Below are 15,861 nucleotides of genomic sequence, written 5' to 3' on the forward strand. Positions count from 1 at the left end.
TTTGGATCTCGCTTCTCCCAATCACCTTCCAACCCCATCTCTCCCTGGAGGCTGAGGAATTGAGCAATTTTGGCATGGGACTGAGGTGGGAACCAGCCATTTTGAGGTAGGATTGAGTCACTTTAGGTGACAGACCAATCCACCTTGGGTTTTGGAGTGCAAAGATATGGAGAATACTTCCAGATATCTGCCAAGAACCCACAAATTCTCCAGAAGATTTTTCCAGGCAGTGGTTATTCGTGGAAATGAAAAGCCATGAGATAACTGTTTTCTTGTGGAGAATTCTCCATAAGATTAACAAGAGGCACTTCTCTCCTGATGTGAACTGAAGTGTTATAAATTGAAGTGAATAATTTGATTCAGCCTTTTAAGATCAATTAATAATTTTATTAATTACAGCAAGCGATAGCAAGCAAACAGCGCTGGGTGCAGCTGGGAGCCTGGCTCTGCCAAAAGCTGACAACCTTTCCTTCTCTTCAGTCCCTTTTTATCCAGCACAAGTGGGGGTGATGGGTTTCCTTCCACTGTGGTTATCAGTTCCAGCAGTAGTTGGTTTGACAAGTAGGAGTGATGGATCTCCTTCTGCTGTGGTTATCAGTTCCAGCCAGTCCTGCAAGATTTTTCACAATCTTTGTTTGCGGTTACCAGCCTTGCCAAAGCCTGCAAATTCCATGCCCCGACCCCCCAACCCTTTTTATCCTAATTTCATACTTTTGATGAACAAACAAGTCAATGCAGTTTTTCACACTTTAGTAGCCTTGTGTTCCTCACCTTGGGGTGAATGATCCTTGTCAGTCTCACTGGAATCATTTGCTCCCTTTCCTCCAGTGATTTTAACAAACTTTTCAGGGAAGGACGAAAAAATATTTTCTTTACAATGGACACCCACAAAAGCCATTTTCCTCATAAGTTCTCCCAAATGTTGCTCAGAGGAAGCTGCAGCCAAGTTTCCAAGAGTTCCTCCAGAAAGAGCCACGAGCTCCTCAGAGGAGGGAACCAGGCTGTTGTCAAAGGCACTTGGGGTCAGACAACAGTGCCCTGAACTCACTGTGCCAAAATAATATTGTAATCTGGTTAACAAAATTGTTACATAGATACCTCTGCCCCAATTAAGGAGCTCAGGCGACCAAATCCAAAGTGGATTTTATTGATCAGTAAATGTGAGGTAGAGAGAGATGCAAAGAAAAAGAAAAGGAGGGAGAGCAAGGGAGTGACAGGGACAGAGATCTCCCCTGGTGTGGTGCAAGTGTGACATTGTTGCCTGTGTGCGTGGCCTTCCCAGGGTGGGGGTTTTACACCTGAGCCAGTTTGGGTAAGGGGGGTGGTGTTCACCTCTCCACCCCAAGCAGGGATTGCCTCACTGTTTCAGGTTACAATGTCAGATGTAACCAAAAGTGTTTTCAGTCACCATCTCCATAAACTGTTATCAACAGGTGGGGCAGTGTTCTTTATCTCTTCCATGGCTCAGCCCTGATAACGCTCTCCAGGGCCATCTTCTATTAATGGGCCATTGAGTGTCACTGCAGCACTGATAAAATTACATCATCCCATTGTGGGATGCTCCGCCCAGGGGGAGGAACCAAGCATTCCTGCCTGGATATAATCTCACCATTTGCAACACCACGACCACCTTGCCTACTGGATTCCCAGAGGACAAGAGCTCCATAACCACCACTGGATCTTCAGAGGAAGACCAGATCCTTCTACAGGATCACTGCTTTGACAGAATCAGGTTCATCACTCCAACAGGACTGCAGCCACCATTTCATCATCCTGCTACCACCACCCTTATTATCGGGGTGTCAGGTTATATCCTGACTCTGTGAATTTAAGCCAGTGTTTCTGTATCATTGCCTTGATCTTAATTTTCTTATTTAATTGTCATTCTGGCTTAGACTCTCTCCCTGGTTTGCTTTGAAACAGTATAAAACTCACTTTGCTCATCCCTTGTTTTCCTCCCAAAACAGAATTTCCCATCACCAAACCTTCACGAAATGGAGGAGGAGGCTGTGAGTAAGAGGAAGGAGCCCTGGGATGCCCAGGCAGGTGAGGAGGAAGTCACTGCCCCTTTCCCCCTCTCTCCTGCTCCATCTCCCAGCCCAGCACGGCCCCCGGCTGCAGGACAGCCCCGCTGTCGGTGCCCTCCTGCCGGGGATGCACTGGGGGGATCTCCTTGCCCTTCCCTGTGGCACGGAGGCAAATCCCATCTATTCCTTGTCCTTCCTCCCCCAGAGCAGGAACTGAGAATAGAGAGCAGGGAGGAAAAATCCACGTGGCATAACGTGGTTGAAAAGACCATTTTGAGCGGCTACACAGTGCTGGAACCCCCTGGGGCGGAAAAGCCCTGCTGATCCCACGTGAGGAGGGGCTGCAAAGGCAGATCACGGGGGATCTGAGGGGGAAAGACCCACCGTGGGTTGGGGAGGCAGCCAGAGATCAAGCCAGAGCTCAGAGTGGGTGGTCCATGAACAGCATTTTGATGGAGAGAAGCCCTACAAGTGCTTGGAGTGTGGGAAGAGCTTCAGGAGGAATTTCAACCTGATCCGCCACCAGATGATCCACACTGGGGAATGGCCCTATGAGTGTGGGGAGTGTGGGGAGTGTGGGGAGTGTGGGGAGTGTGGGAAGGGCTTCAGCTGCAGCTCTGCCCTTGTCACCCACCAATGCATCCATACTGGGGAGAGGTCCTATGAGTGCGGGGAATGTGGGACGAGCTTCAGCACAAGATCCCACTTGATCCGCCACCAGATCCTCCACACTGGGGAAAGGCCATACAAGTGTGTGCAATGTGGGAAGGGCTTCAGCCATAGGTCCAAACTGATCACCCACCAAATGATCCACACTGGGGAGAGGCCCTACGAATGTCCTTAGTGTCAGAAGAGGTTTCGGACCAGCTCAGATCTACTCCTGCACCAGCGGATTCACACAGAGGAGAGGCCCTTCTGCTGCCCTGAGTATGGAACGGGCTTCAAGCGCAACTCCCACCTCATCATCCACCGGCGCATCCACACTGGGGAGAGGCCCTAGGAGTGTCCCCAGTGTGGGAAGAGCTTCTCCAGGAGCTCTATCTTGACCAGACACCAACGGAGGCACCTGTAAGGGAAGCCCTGCAAGTGCCCCAGCTGCAGGAAGAGCTTTGTGTGCTGCTCCAACTCCATCCCCCATGGGAGGACCCATATTGGTCAGAGCCCCGGTTATTCACATTCCCTATGATCCATGTTGGGAAGATACCTGGCTGCTTCTCCTTTTAGTTTGGCCCTAATATTCTTCTATCTTCATTCCCTAAAACACCCAAATTAGAACTAAAGAGATAAAAATTGAACAGAGATGTTTAACATCCCACCATTTAACAGCTAATTAAGGGTGAATTTATGGTTTGGGGACATATTATGGAAGATTTGTTCATTCTTCGGGGATTTTGGGCAGTGCTCTTCATCTCTCAGCAATCCAAAGGTCAAGATGGATTGATCTGTCACCTCAAAACTACTCAGTCTCACTGAAAACAACTCAATCTTACCCCAAAAATTCTCAATCCCATCTAAAAATGGCTTGTTCCCACCTCAAAGAAAATCAATCCCTTGTCAAAATTACTCAATTCCTTAGCCTCTAGGGTGAGATGGGATTGGAAGGAGATAAGGAGAAGTGGGAATCAAATTTGGAAGGGTGGGATTGGGTTTGTGTGGGATTGGGTGGTTGGGATGTATTTTAGCAGTAAATAAAACTTTCAGAATTATTGATTTCTGTCCCATTAATTTTCAGTCAGTTCTGTTTTGTTTTTCAGAGTGCCACCTTCTAAGATAATTGTGTTTGCGTCCTCCTTTCTCTCCTGTCTCTCTTTGCCTGCTGTTTCTCTCTCAGTGTCGCCCTTGACCAAGAGCAGATCTCACCAAAGGCCTTGCCCGAATTTTATTCCCAATCCACCAGATAGAGCAACCATGGGTGAAGTTATGAATGCTGGCAGTGAAATGTCACTTCAAGATCGTGCTCCACTTGGCTTTTGGCTCTTCCATAAGAGCTTTGCCTTCAAGGGCAGTAACATTTTTTCCTGGCTGGGATCTGGAATTCCAGCCCCTGAGAACGTGTGCCATGGATCCCAGAGGGACATTCCCAAGGCTCCCAGGGTGCTGCCCATGCCGTGCCTCCCAAGGAGCTGTACAGGACAGGGACAAGGTGCAGCAGCTGTGTTGGTTCTGCAGTGCTACCACAGCCCCTGGTTGCATGAGTTTCCGCACTGCCAACAGCGGTTCCTGGGTTCCATGATGCCCTGCTGTGTCCCCATGGATATTTGGTGTCATGAAGTTCTTCAGTGTCACAATGGCCACCTCGCTCCATGAGCTTCCACAGTATCCAAATGGCCTCCTTGGATGGGCAGTGTCACCATGGACCATTGGCTCCATGCAGCCTTGCTGGGTCACCATGGACTCCTTGGTTCCATGAGGTTCTGGGGGTGTCTCCATGGTCTCCTTGGATCCACAGTGTCACAATGGACCACTGGATCCACGTGGCCCTGCTGTGTCACCATGGCCCCTTGGTTCCATGGGACCCCAGGGTCACAATTGACTCCTTGCTTCCATTCACCCCCTCAGTTCCAAAATGACCCTTTGTTCCATGAGGAACACAAAAGATTTATAGAGACATTGAACAAATCCTGCTTAACACAGCTGGGAACACCTGTTTGCCTTCCAAGGAGAGGTTATAGGTGAGGATGACACCAGCAGCTTCCATCTGCAACATGGATCCAGGGAAAGAACCGGGACAGAGAATTCAGCTGGGAGACTCAGAATTCTGCTTCCAGAGATCATTTCTGGTCACACTGTCCCTTGTAGAAAGGTGACACCATTCCAGGCAGCCTGTACTGAGCAGTTGGCTCCTGAGTGGGGTTTGTTGTTCAGGAAACCTACTCAGGCTTTTCCATTCTTTCCTTACTAACAGGAAAACTTCTCCTGGGCCTGTGTGCAGGCAGAGCCCTGAGGAGAGCAGGTGGGACATGGTGCAATGGGCTGGGACATGGAGCTGCAGAGCTCAGGGACAAGGTTCTGCTGCAGGGCACAGGGATGTCAGTGCCAGGTGGGCGATGTCAGACATGGTGAGGCTGGGGGTGAGGAGCAGCTTGTCCAAACAGGGTCAACTCTCAAGGGGCTCATTCTTCTACATGCCCAGACCTCCTAAGGAGACAGTGAGCATCAAGGTCACATGGGGAATGCTTCTATCAGCTCTTCTCTGAAATGGAAATTAAGAATACTCACTTGATTAAAGAAAAAAGTCATGAAGCACACTTTGAAATCCTCCTCCTTACAAGAACTCCAAACAGACCTCAATCAGCTTCAGAAGCCCTGGAGATTTGCAGACCATTGAAGGAAGACAAAGAGCCCCTGAGGGCTTTTAATATTTTGATGGTTCCTACAGTAGATTTGGGGCTGTGTCCAGGACCCTCAGTCACTGAGAGAAGGCTGAAGAAGCTGCTCAAGGAATCAGGAGCAAAACTCCAAGTCCCTTGGAGCATCACTGGGCCCCACTGAGAGCAGGGACTGCCAAAGGCTCCCAGGGACTGGTGAGAGCAGATCCTTGAGGCCAGGATTGCAGGGAGCCCAAGGCTCAGAGCAGGGAACTGCAATGTTGAGCAAGGCCTGGGCTGGCTGGGGGAAGCAGAAGGGCCAAGCCCTGAGCCCAGCCTGGCACAGCAGGACCTGTCCCTCACGGGTGGCTCGGGGATGTTTGTGGGGCAGGGGGATGTGAGGGGCAGCAAGGACAAATGTCACAAACCTGTGTGACCCTGCAGATCCTCATGGAACCAAGGAGCCATTGTGGCACTCTCCTGCCACATGGAATCAAGGACACCACTGTGAACTCAGAGACCCCAAGGAACCAAGGGTTTTCATGGTGACCTTGTGCAGCCACAGTGTCACAGAGGAGCCGTTGTGACACAGCGAGGGCACACGGAGCCGAGGGGCCATTGTGACACATCAGGGCTTTGTGGAACCACGAAGCCATTGTGACACTGCAAGGCCTCATGGAACCCAGGAGACCATTGTGACACTGTGGGATCCCACAGAACCAAGGGAACATGGAACAGGTCTGGCTGGCTGGGCCTCTGGGGGACCACCTGACAGGTCTGGCTGACCTTGGCATGTTGAAGGCTGCTTCTCATCTGCCCCTGAGGCACTGGGGCTTTGTGCTTTCCTTTCTATGGGAGGGAACTGTCCTTCTCCTCCAGGGGCCATGGCCAAAAGTGGGATCCCTCCTCCAAATTTCCTAATATTGCAAAAGATTGTTCCCAGATGAAATCTGCCAGGAGAAACAGGTCTGGGTGCCTTGGCCACCCAGGGGCCACCTCTCATCTGTCTTTCAAACACTGAGACCATGTGCTTTTCTTTCTTATGGGAAAAACCACCCATCTCAACTATGCACACATGGCCACAATGTGGCATCTGCCTCCAGAATTCCCTATATCCAATGATAGCTCCCAGAAAAATGATGCCAGGAATCACAAATCTGGCTGGCCTTGGCTTCCTGAGGGCTGGCACTCATCTGCCTCTGAAACTCTGGGGCTCTGTGCTTTCCTTCCTAATGAAAATATTTCATCTTCCTGTCCAGGCAACCACGGCCAAAAGCGAGATTCCACCTCCAAAATGCCCTGTGTCCAAGGATAGCCCCTAGACGAAAGTTGTCAGGAGAGAGAGGTCTGGCTGGCTTGGCCTAAGGGTGGCCACCTCTCATCTTCTTCCAGAACACTTGGACTTTTCACTTCTCTTTGCTATAGGAAAGAAATGCTCATCCTGACCAGGCACCCATGGCCAAATTTGGGATTCCACCTCCAAAAGTCTGTACATCCAAGGATTGCTCTCAAGTGAAAGCTGCCAGGAGATACAGGTCTGGTTGCCCTTGGCCTCCTGGAGGCTGCCTCTCATCTGCTTTCAAAGCAATGGGGCTTGGTGCTTTCCTTCCAATGAAAAAGAACCATCCTTCTTCTCAAGGTGTTCATGGTCTAAACTGAAATTCCTCTTCCCAAATTCCATATAGCCAATGATTCCTCCATGACAAAAGCTTCCAGGAAGAAGAGGTCTGGTTGGCTGAGCCACCCAGGAGCCACATCTTTCTTCTTCTGCCTTTGAAACACTGGGGCTCTGGGCTTTCCTTCCTATGGAAAAGAACCGTCCTTCTTGTCAATGCAGGAATGGCCAAAATTTGGATTCAAGCTCCCAAATTCCCTATATCCAATGGTTGCTCCTAGGCAAAATTTCCCACTACTGTCTAGTCTGTCTGGTCTTGGCCTCTGGTGGCTGCCCCTGCCACCCTGAGGCTCGGTTCTTCCCTTCCCATGGAGATCACTGTGATACTGTGGGCACCTCGTGGAACCAAGGAGATCATTGTGGCACTACTGGTGCCCATGGAACCAAGGGGCCATGGTGACACCGTAGGGCTCCATGGACCCAGAGACCATTATGACTCTGTGGGGCCTGATGGAACCATGGAGACCATTGGGACCCTTCAGGGCCTGGTGTCACCAAGGGGGCATTGTGACACCTCAGGGTCTCCTGGAAGCAAGAGACCATTGGGACATTGTGGGGCCCCATGGAAGTGAGGGAACATGGACCAGGCCTGGCTGGCTTGGCCTCCCAGAGGCCACCTGACAGGTCTGGCTGATCTTGGAATGTAAAGGTCTGGCTCTCATCAGCTCCTGAAGCAATGGTGTTCTGTGTTCTTCTTTCTATGGAAAAGAATGCTCTGCCTATTCAGATGCCCATTTCCAAAACTGGTATTCTCCCTAAGAATTTTCCAATATGCAAGGGTATCTCCCAGAGAAAATCCTGCCACTCTATCTGGCCTCTGGTGGTCACCCCTGATCTGCCCGTGAAACACCCAGTGGGGCTCTCTTCCTTCCTTCCTGTGGAAAAGAACCGGCCTTCATGTTTAGGGCCCATGGCCCAAATTAGAATTTGACCTCCCAAATTCCATATATCCAAGGATTACTCCCAGACAAAAGGAGCCAGGCCCTGTGCCCTGGTAATTTTCTTAGAATATGAGCTGAATGTTTTCATTTGAAAACACCTTGGAGAGGGCCCAGAGATCTCCCATGGAGGGGTTCTGAGCCCTTGGGCACAATACCACTACATATGGACAAAGGAGCTCTGTGCTCTGTGCTGCTGTGGTGGTTTTGCATCACAGAAGTGATGTCCTGAGAGAAGCTGCTAGCAGTTTCCTGTGTGTCTGACAAAAACCAATCAGTAATTAGCTCTGAGAGCTGACAGTCTGTTAAAGCACTAAGGAAGCTGCAGACGCCTCTGTGCAGACACAAGTTAGAGATGAGAAAGCCTGGCTGGGTCTCTCTCCCTTCTGGCCCCACAGAGGTGCCGAGGCCGGCCCAGCCCCGTCTCGGCCGTGGGGCCGGGCGGCTCCTGCCGTGGGGCCGGGCCCCTTCCCAGGGAGCCGCCAGGCGCCATCGGCTGCCGGGCAGGGCAGGGGAGGCCGCGGGGCCGAGGCCGGGCCGTGGCTGCGGGTGCTGACATCTGGCCCTGCCGAGCCCTGCCCCGCCGCCAGCCCGGGCCCGGCCAGGATCCGCCGGGCCCCAGGAGCAGCCCCGGGCCGGGCCGGCTCGGCCAAGGCTCTGCCGCCCTTGGGCTTCGCCCGCAGCCGGCGGGCAGGGCAGGAGAAGCCATCGGCCCCGGCTGTGCTGCTGCTGGGCTCTGGCCTGGCTGCTGAGATCCTGGCCCTGCCCCAGCGCGGCCCAGCCTGACACAGCCCCAGCGCAGCCGCTGCAGAAACCTCCATGGCAAAACAGCTCCGGCCGCAAGCACCGAGCCTGGCCGGGCTCACGGAACCATCTGCAGCCCCGGGAGATATTGACTCTGCCAGTGCTGCCATCCTCCTCCAGTGAGAGAAAAGGACACAGGGCAGGCACACAGAGGAGCAACATGGACACACCGAGGGCAGGGAAGAGGAAGTTGAGTCCCAGATGGGAGGGATGAGGAGATGCCTTGATCTTGGGGCTGAAATCCTCTGCTAAAGCTGTGGAGAAGGATGTCATTGATACATCAGACTCTCTTTTTCCCTATAATGCATTGAAAAGTATGGGGAGATGACTTGTTTCAGCAAAGGCCTCCATGCTAAAGTAAGCAAAAGTTGCAGTTGCTGTGATCTCCCATGAGAGGTTTGAACAGAGAAAGGGAGAACAGTGATGAGACCCTGTGTCCTCAGGGAGAGAAGAAGACCTATGTTCCCAGAGATGAAGATGATTTCTGAAAGAGATGAAGAGAACCTTTGCTCTTAAACAGCTCATCTTGAAACTAATATCCCATAACTGGGCATGGCCCATAAGTACAGCTCTGGGAAAAGGTGGGAAAAGCTTGGAGGGAGTTCACAAATGCAGATTTCTCCAGGCAGCTGCAATTTGCGGAAATGAAAAGCCATGAGATAACTGGTTTTTTGTGGAGAAGTCTCCATAACATTAACAAGAAGAACTTCTCTCCCTATGTGAAGTGAAGAAAGACTATTTTAGAGGTGGCAAACCAACTGAAAATTTTAAGGTTTGTCTCTTTACATTGTCAGGTTTTATAGAAAGAGGAAGTGTTCTGAAAGTTTTGTTCTAATTCTTATTACTCTTTTTTAGTTATTGTTATTACAAATTTATTTATACCCTTTTAAAATTCTGTGACCACTTTGCCTTTCTCCTAATCCTATCTCACAGCAGGAAATGAGTAAGTATATTCTAGTGAGTGCACTGGTAATTAGCCAACACTGAACCCACCACACTAATTGAAGCATTGGCCGAGAAATCTCAAATTTGTGAACCAAAACCACTACAGAAACTTCCTGACAAACTGCACGAGAGCAGAGAGAAACTGAGGCAGAGCAATGGTTTGTCAGGACTTGCTTGATCCTAATGAGACCCATGGTGCATTTGGAGCTGAGCCCTGGAACCTCAGGGCCTGAGAGGAGATTGCACAAACCTTTCCCGAAGTCAAAGTCAGAGGAAAACCCCAAAGTGGTTGGAGTCTAAAGCATTAATGGGACCCAGAAAGGTCCATCTATACCGCAGGCTCTTCATGGAGACCTTGGAGGAGAGAACTGGAGGCCAGATGGCACAAAAACCTCTCAGAGACTGAAAATGGCACAAAGAACTCTCAATGTGGAAAGGAAAATCCAAAGTACCTTACAAAAGTTAAGAATCTCAAAGTATTCATGAGCCCCACTGAGTGCCAGTATAAAGCTCCCAAGGGACTCATTAAAGCAGATAATTGGGGCCATGATTGCACAAACCTATCACAGAGTAGATCAAAAGGGAAACATCAAGTACCTTAATAAAACTGAAGTACCTTGAAGCATTAATGGGCCCCACTGAGTGTTGTTCCTGACAAAGCCTCTCCAGGGACTAATTACAGCAGATAATTGGGGCCATGATTGCAGAAACCTAACAGAGACTCCAAGGCAAAAGGAAAAGCCAAAGTCCTTTGAAAAACCTGCAGTCCCTGGGAGCAAGAAGGAGCCCCCAGGGCCATTCCTGACCAAGGCTCCCCAGGGACTCCTTCCAGCAGATCCCTGAGGCCACTGGGATGTGGGCATGGGGGGGGATGCTGAGGGCAGGACCAGGGGTGACAGTGCCCAGCCTGGCTGGGGCTGTGCCAGGAGGCCCCAGGGCCTCAGGACAAGGTGTCTCCTCACAGCCCTTGGTGGCACAGACCCTGCTGTGCCCCAGGGCACCAAGACTTGGCTTTTCTTTGTCCCCACCTGGTATCAGTGCCTCCAGTTCTCTGCTCTGCCTGGGGCCTGGGGACACTTTCTCAGTCGTGTCCCTCAGTGGGACCCATTAAAAGTCCAAGAAACTTTGGAGTTGGATTCTGACTTGGAGTTCTGCAGAGGTTTCTGCAGCTCCCTCCGAGGGCCTGATGTTCAGGGCCTGAGCACAAAGCCCCAGAGGGTCATTAAAGTCCTTGTGCTGTGTCTGTGCTGCTGAGCTGGGCCAGGCTCCTGGCACAGAGGGTGATCCTGGTAACCAAGGAGAGCTTCAAAAGCACATTTCTCTTGCTGAGCAGCTCTTCTCCCAGCCCAGCAGGGCTGGGGCACTGCCTGCAGCCAGCCCGGGCACAGCACAGAGGCACAGAGAGCTTCAATCAGTCAGGGCTGGGAAGGGGCTGAGAAGTGCCTGGGGCAGAATCACTGCCAGCCCTTGGCACAGGAACCTCTGGCTGCAGGACAATGCAGCTGCAGCTCCTGGAGAGATCTCCTAAAGCTGGAACATGCCAATGCCCACAGCCCCTGTGAGTGCATTCTCTGCTCATCTCCTGTGCAGAGCAGCCAGGGGTGCCCAGGGCTGTCCTGCAGAGCAGGGTCCTGCAGCCCAGGGCGCTGTGCTGGGCCAGGGACTCTGCTGCCTGCCAGGGACAGCTCTCAGCCGGCCCTGGAGCTGCTCCCAGCGCTGGCCAGGAGCTGTGGGGGGAAGGAGCCACCCTGAGCAGGGCAGGTGCTGCTGCTGAGAGGGGCTGGCTGGGGCAGGGCTGCTCCAGCTCCAGACCAGCCTGGGCACAGCTCCGGAGGACACTTCCCAAAGAAGGTAAGCCTGGCATTGCTGTAATGATCAGGAGCTTTCCTGAGATCGTTTTCAATTTCCTGGTTAGAGAAAGATGGGAATGTTGGGGTGATGACATAAACATTTTTACTTTTTATACATTTTTCTTATATTTTTAGCTCTGTAAATTACTATTTTATAATTATAGTCTATTATATAGTTATAAAATTTTAATCCTTACTTAACTATTAAACTCTAATTAACTCTATTAACATACTATTTTATAACTGTAATCCTTAACTAACTCTAGTACATTTCCTTACTTTTATCTTATATTTTAGAACAATAAACTGACAGTCTAAACACATTCCTGAAATACTGCATAGTCTTATTATCAGGAACAGGACCTACAAGAACAACGTTTTTGTTTTTGACCAAAAAATGAGCAGTCACAACAAAAAGTAAAGGCAAAGAAGCCCTTGGACCTACTCCAATAGGTTGAGCCAGGGGTGTGTAACTGGGGCAACTGAATCTCCTATTGGATGTTCCTATTAAATACCCTAATTAATTAACCTTAATAAATTGATTAAATCAGGGTCTGGGTGTGCCCTGGGGACACTTGGAAGCTTCCAATAAAGGTCTGTTTATTTCTGTAGTTTTCTAACACCGTTGCAAGGGTTTTTCTTTTTTTTTTTTTTTCTCTCTTTTGATTATAGACAACAGGGGGATAAAAGAAGCAGAACAGGAATTGTAATCGCAGAATCACAGAACATTCTGAGTTGAAAGGGACACATGGGATCATCAAAGGAATGATAGAACATTTACAGAGACTCCAGAACTGTGACTTTGGGTGGTCAGTCTCTCTGCTGGGAGCCTCCCAAAGGGCCTTCAGCCCCTCCTCAGCCCTGGGCAGCAGCAGCATCACCTCTGCAGGGCCCAGCAGGGCTCTCCTGAGCTGCCCTTGCCCAGCTGCACACAGAGCCTGCCCCAGCCAGGGCCCTGCACACAGGCAGGTTTCTGTAGGGCCGGGCCGAGGGCACACAGGGTGGGATGGGCTCTGTGAGCGCTGGCAGGGACAAGGCACCTCTCAGGAGGGGATGTCCAGGCCCAGGGAGATGCTCAGGGAAGGACAGTGGGCTGAACAGAGCAGTGCTGGGGGAACAAGCCCATCCACCCCCTCACCTTCCCTCAGCCATGGGGAATCCTTTGCCTCTCACATCTCTCTGTGGCAAACTCTGAGTGCAGCAGGAATGCTGGGGATTTCTGACCTCAAAGAGTCAGGAATGATGTGTGGGTAGGAAAACAATTCCTAAAACCAAATCCTGCCATCTTTTCTGGAAGTGCAGATGGTACCAAGACTTTCTGCATTTAGAAGTTATTCCCCTGACAAATCCTGAATATCCAGCCTTGGCCCTCTGCCACAAGGCCGCAAACCCAGGGCAGTGGGGAAGGAATGGCTCCTTGAGAGTTCCCACACATAGATGGGTGAAGGTTTTCCCAGAGCAGGGACCTAGGCCATTCCCTGCAGCAGGACAGGCTGCAGGGAATGGCCCAGGTTTGGCTCTGAGCAGCCTCTCCTGACTTGTCCCTGTCCTTTCTCCATGAACAGGTGCCCATGTGCAGCCACAGCAAATGTCCAACAGCAGCTCCATCAGCCACTTCCTCCTGCTGGCACTGGCAGACACGCGGCAGCTGCAGCTCCTGCACTTCTGCCTCTTCCTGGGCATCTCCCTGGCTGCCCTCCTGGGCAACGGCCTCATCATCAGCGCCGTAGCCTGCGGCCACCACCTGCACACGCCCATGTTCTTCTTCCTGCTCAACCTGGCCCTCAGCGACCTGGGCTCCATCTGCACCACTGTCCCCAAAGCCATGCACAATTCTCTCTGGGACACCAGGAATATCTCCTACACAGGATGTGCTGCTCAGTTTTTTTTTTCCTTTTCTGTGCTGCAACAGAATATTTCCTGCTGACCATCATGTGCTACGACCGCTACGTGTCCATCTGCAAACCCCTGCACTACGGGACCCTCCTGGGCAGCAGAGCTTGTGCCCACATGGCAGCAGCTGCCTGGGCCAGTGCCTTTCTCCATTCACTGCTGCACACAGCCAATACATTTTCCCTGCCCCTGTGCCATGGCAATGCCCTGGGCCAGTTCTTCTGTGAAATCCCACAGATCCTCAAACTGTCCTGTTCCAAATCCTACCTCAGGGAACTTGGGCTTCTTGCTGTTAGTGCCTGCTTGGCATTTGGTTGTTTTGTGTTCATTGTTTTCTCCTATGTGCAGATATTCAGGGCTGTGCTGAGGATCCCCTCTGAGCAGGGACAGCACAAAGCCTTTTCCACTTGCCTCCCTCACCTGGCCGTGGTCTCCCTGTGTGTCAGCACTGGTACACTTGCTCACCTGAAGCCTCCTTCCATCTCCTCCCCATCTCTGGATCTGGCCCTGTCAGTTCTGTACTCGGTGGTGCCTCCAGCCCTGAACCCCCTCATCTACAGCCTGAGGAACCAGGAGCTCAAGGCTGCAGTGAGGAGACTGATGACTGGACGCCTTCAGGAAGATTAAACTGCTAGCCAATTTCTGCAAATCACTTGTAATAAAAGTCACTTATGGTCATGCTTGTAGTAGTTTTTCCCTTTATTTTTTTTCCGATTGCCCACACAGAAATGTCATTATTTCTGCCATTTCTCATTTTGTTTCTCTGCACCTTCTCTGTGGCCAGACTGTGTCAATGAGGGGCTCTGCTCTCAGTGGCTTTAAAGGAGTTTTCTGCAGAGATGCCCTTTTGTTGCCTTCTCTGGAGCTGCAGCAGCAATGTCTGTGTGCAGAGCTGGGGCAGATCAGTGCTGGCGCAGCAGCTCTTCTCCTGCTGGCCACAGCATTCCTGATCCAGGCCAGGAGCCATTGGCCTTCTTGGCCACCTGGGCACACTGCTGGCTCATTTCCAGCCTGCTGTCCATCAGTCCCTGCAGGTCCCTTTCTGCCTAGCTGCTGTCCAGCCCCTCTGTCTCCAGCCTGTAGCGCTGCAGGGGTTGTTGTGGCCAAAGTGCAGGACCCAGCACTTGGACTTGTTAAACCTCACCTTCTTGGATTTGGGCCCTGGATCCAGCCTGTCCAGGGCCCTGTGCTGAGCCCTTCTACCTTCCAGCAGATCAACACTCACATCCAGCTTGGTGTCATCTGCAAAGTTGTCCTTGGTTCCAAGGGACCCCTCAGTGTCACAATGTCCCTTTGGTTACACCAGGCCCTGCACTGTCACACTGGTCTCCTTGGTTCAATGGGGTCCCAAAATGTGACAATGTTCTCCTTGGTTCCATGGAGCTCCACAGTGTCACAATGCTCTTGTTGGTGCCGCAGATTCACAGTGGCCCCTTGGTTCCATGGGGCCCCAGGGTGTCACAAAGGCCCCATGGTCTCATGAGGTCCCACACTGTCACAATGCTCTCTGTGCTTCCACAAGTCCCCTCAGTGTCACAATGGACTCCTTGTTTCCACACGGCCACACAGTGTCACAAGGGCCTTCCAGATTCCCTGAGGCCCCAGAGTGTCACAGTGGCCCCTTGGTTACACAAGGTCCTGCAGTGTCACAATATCCCCTTGGTTCCATGAGGCCCCGCAGTGTCAGAACAGCCCCTTGGTTCCACTGGGCCCTGGACTCTCCCAATGCTCTCCTTGGTTTGGCAGTGTCACAGTGGTGAAACCCCTCGGTCACACGAGGCCCCGCAGTGTCATCATGGCCTCTGTGGTTCCACCAGGACCCAGTGTCACGAGGACTCCCTGGTTCCATTTGGCCCCAGAGTACCACAATGGAGCCCTGGTTCTATGGGGCTGCACAGTGTCACCATGGTCCTCTTAGTTCCACGAGGCCATGCAGGGTCACAATGGCCCCAGAGTGTCCCAATCATCCCAGAATGACAGAATCAAATAGGCTGGAAAAGACCTTTGGGATCATCAAGTCCAACCAATGCCCTAATACCACCTTGTCACCCAGACCATGCCACTGAGTGCCACTGGAGAGGGACAGTGACTCTGCCACCTCCCCCCTGGCTTGCCCATTCCAATGCCCACTCACCCTTTCTGTGAAGAATGTCTTCCTCTTGTCCAGCCTAAACCTACCCTGGTGCAGCTGGAGGCTGTGTCTTCTTGTCCTGCCCTCCAGCAGATCCACACTCACACCCAGCTTGGTTTCACCTCCAAATTTGGGGATGGTGGGCTCGATCCCCTCCCCCAGATCATCAGTGAAGATGTTAAACAGGGCTGGGCCCAACACAGATCCCTGGGGACAGCACCAGGGACTGGACACCAGCTGGGTGCAGCACCATCCCCACCCCTCTCTGGGCCCAGCCTCCAGCCAGCTCT

At 51.8% G+C, this 15,861-nt stretch overlaps 1 protein-coding gene across 1 annotated transcript in view; it reads left to right on the forward strand.

Moving 5' to 3' along the window:
* LOC144248556 (uncharacterized) overlaps nt 1-2,871 on the forward strand; it is a 65,782-nt gene extending 62,911 nt beyond the window's left edge. The window contains exon 5 of the mRNA XM_085565008.1: nt 2,670-2,871. Coding sequence (XP_085421134.1) covers nt 2,670-2,871 — 202 coding nt within the window. The remainder of the gene's footprint in view (nt 1-2,669) is intronic.
* The last annotated feature ends 12,990 nt before the right edge of the window (nt 2,872-15,861 follow it).

The sequence above is a fragment of the Lonchura striata genome, chromosome 35, assembly GCF_050655825.1.
Source record: "Lonchura striata isolate lonStrDom1 chromosome 35, ASM5065582v1, whole genome shotgun sequence".
Lineage (NCBI taxonomy): Eukaryota > Metazoa > Chordata > Aves > Passeriformes > Estrildidae > Lonchura > Lonchura striata.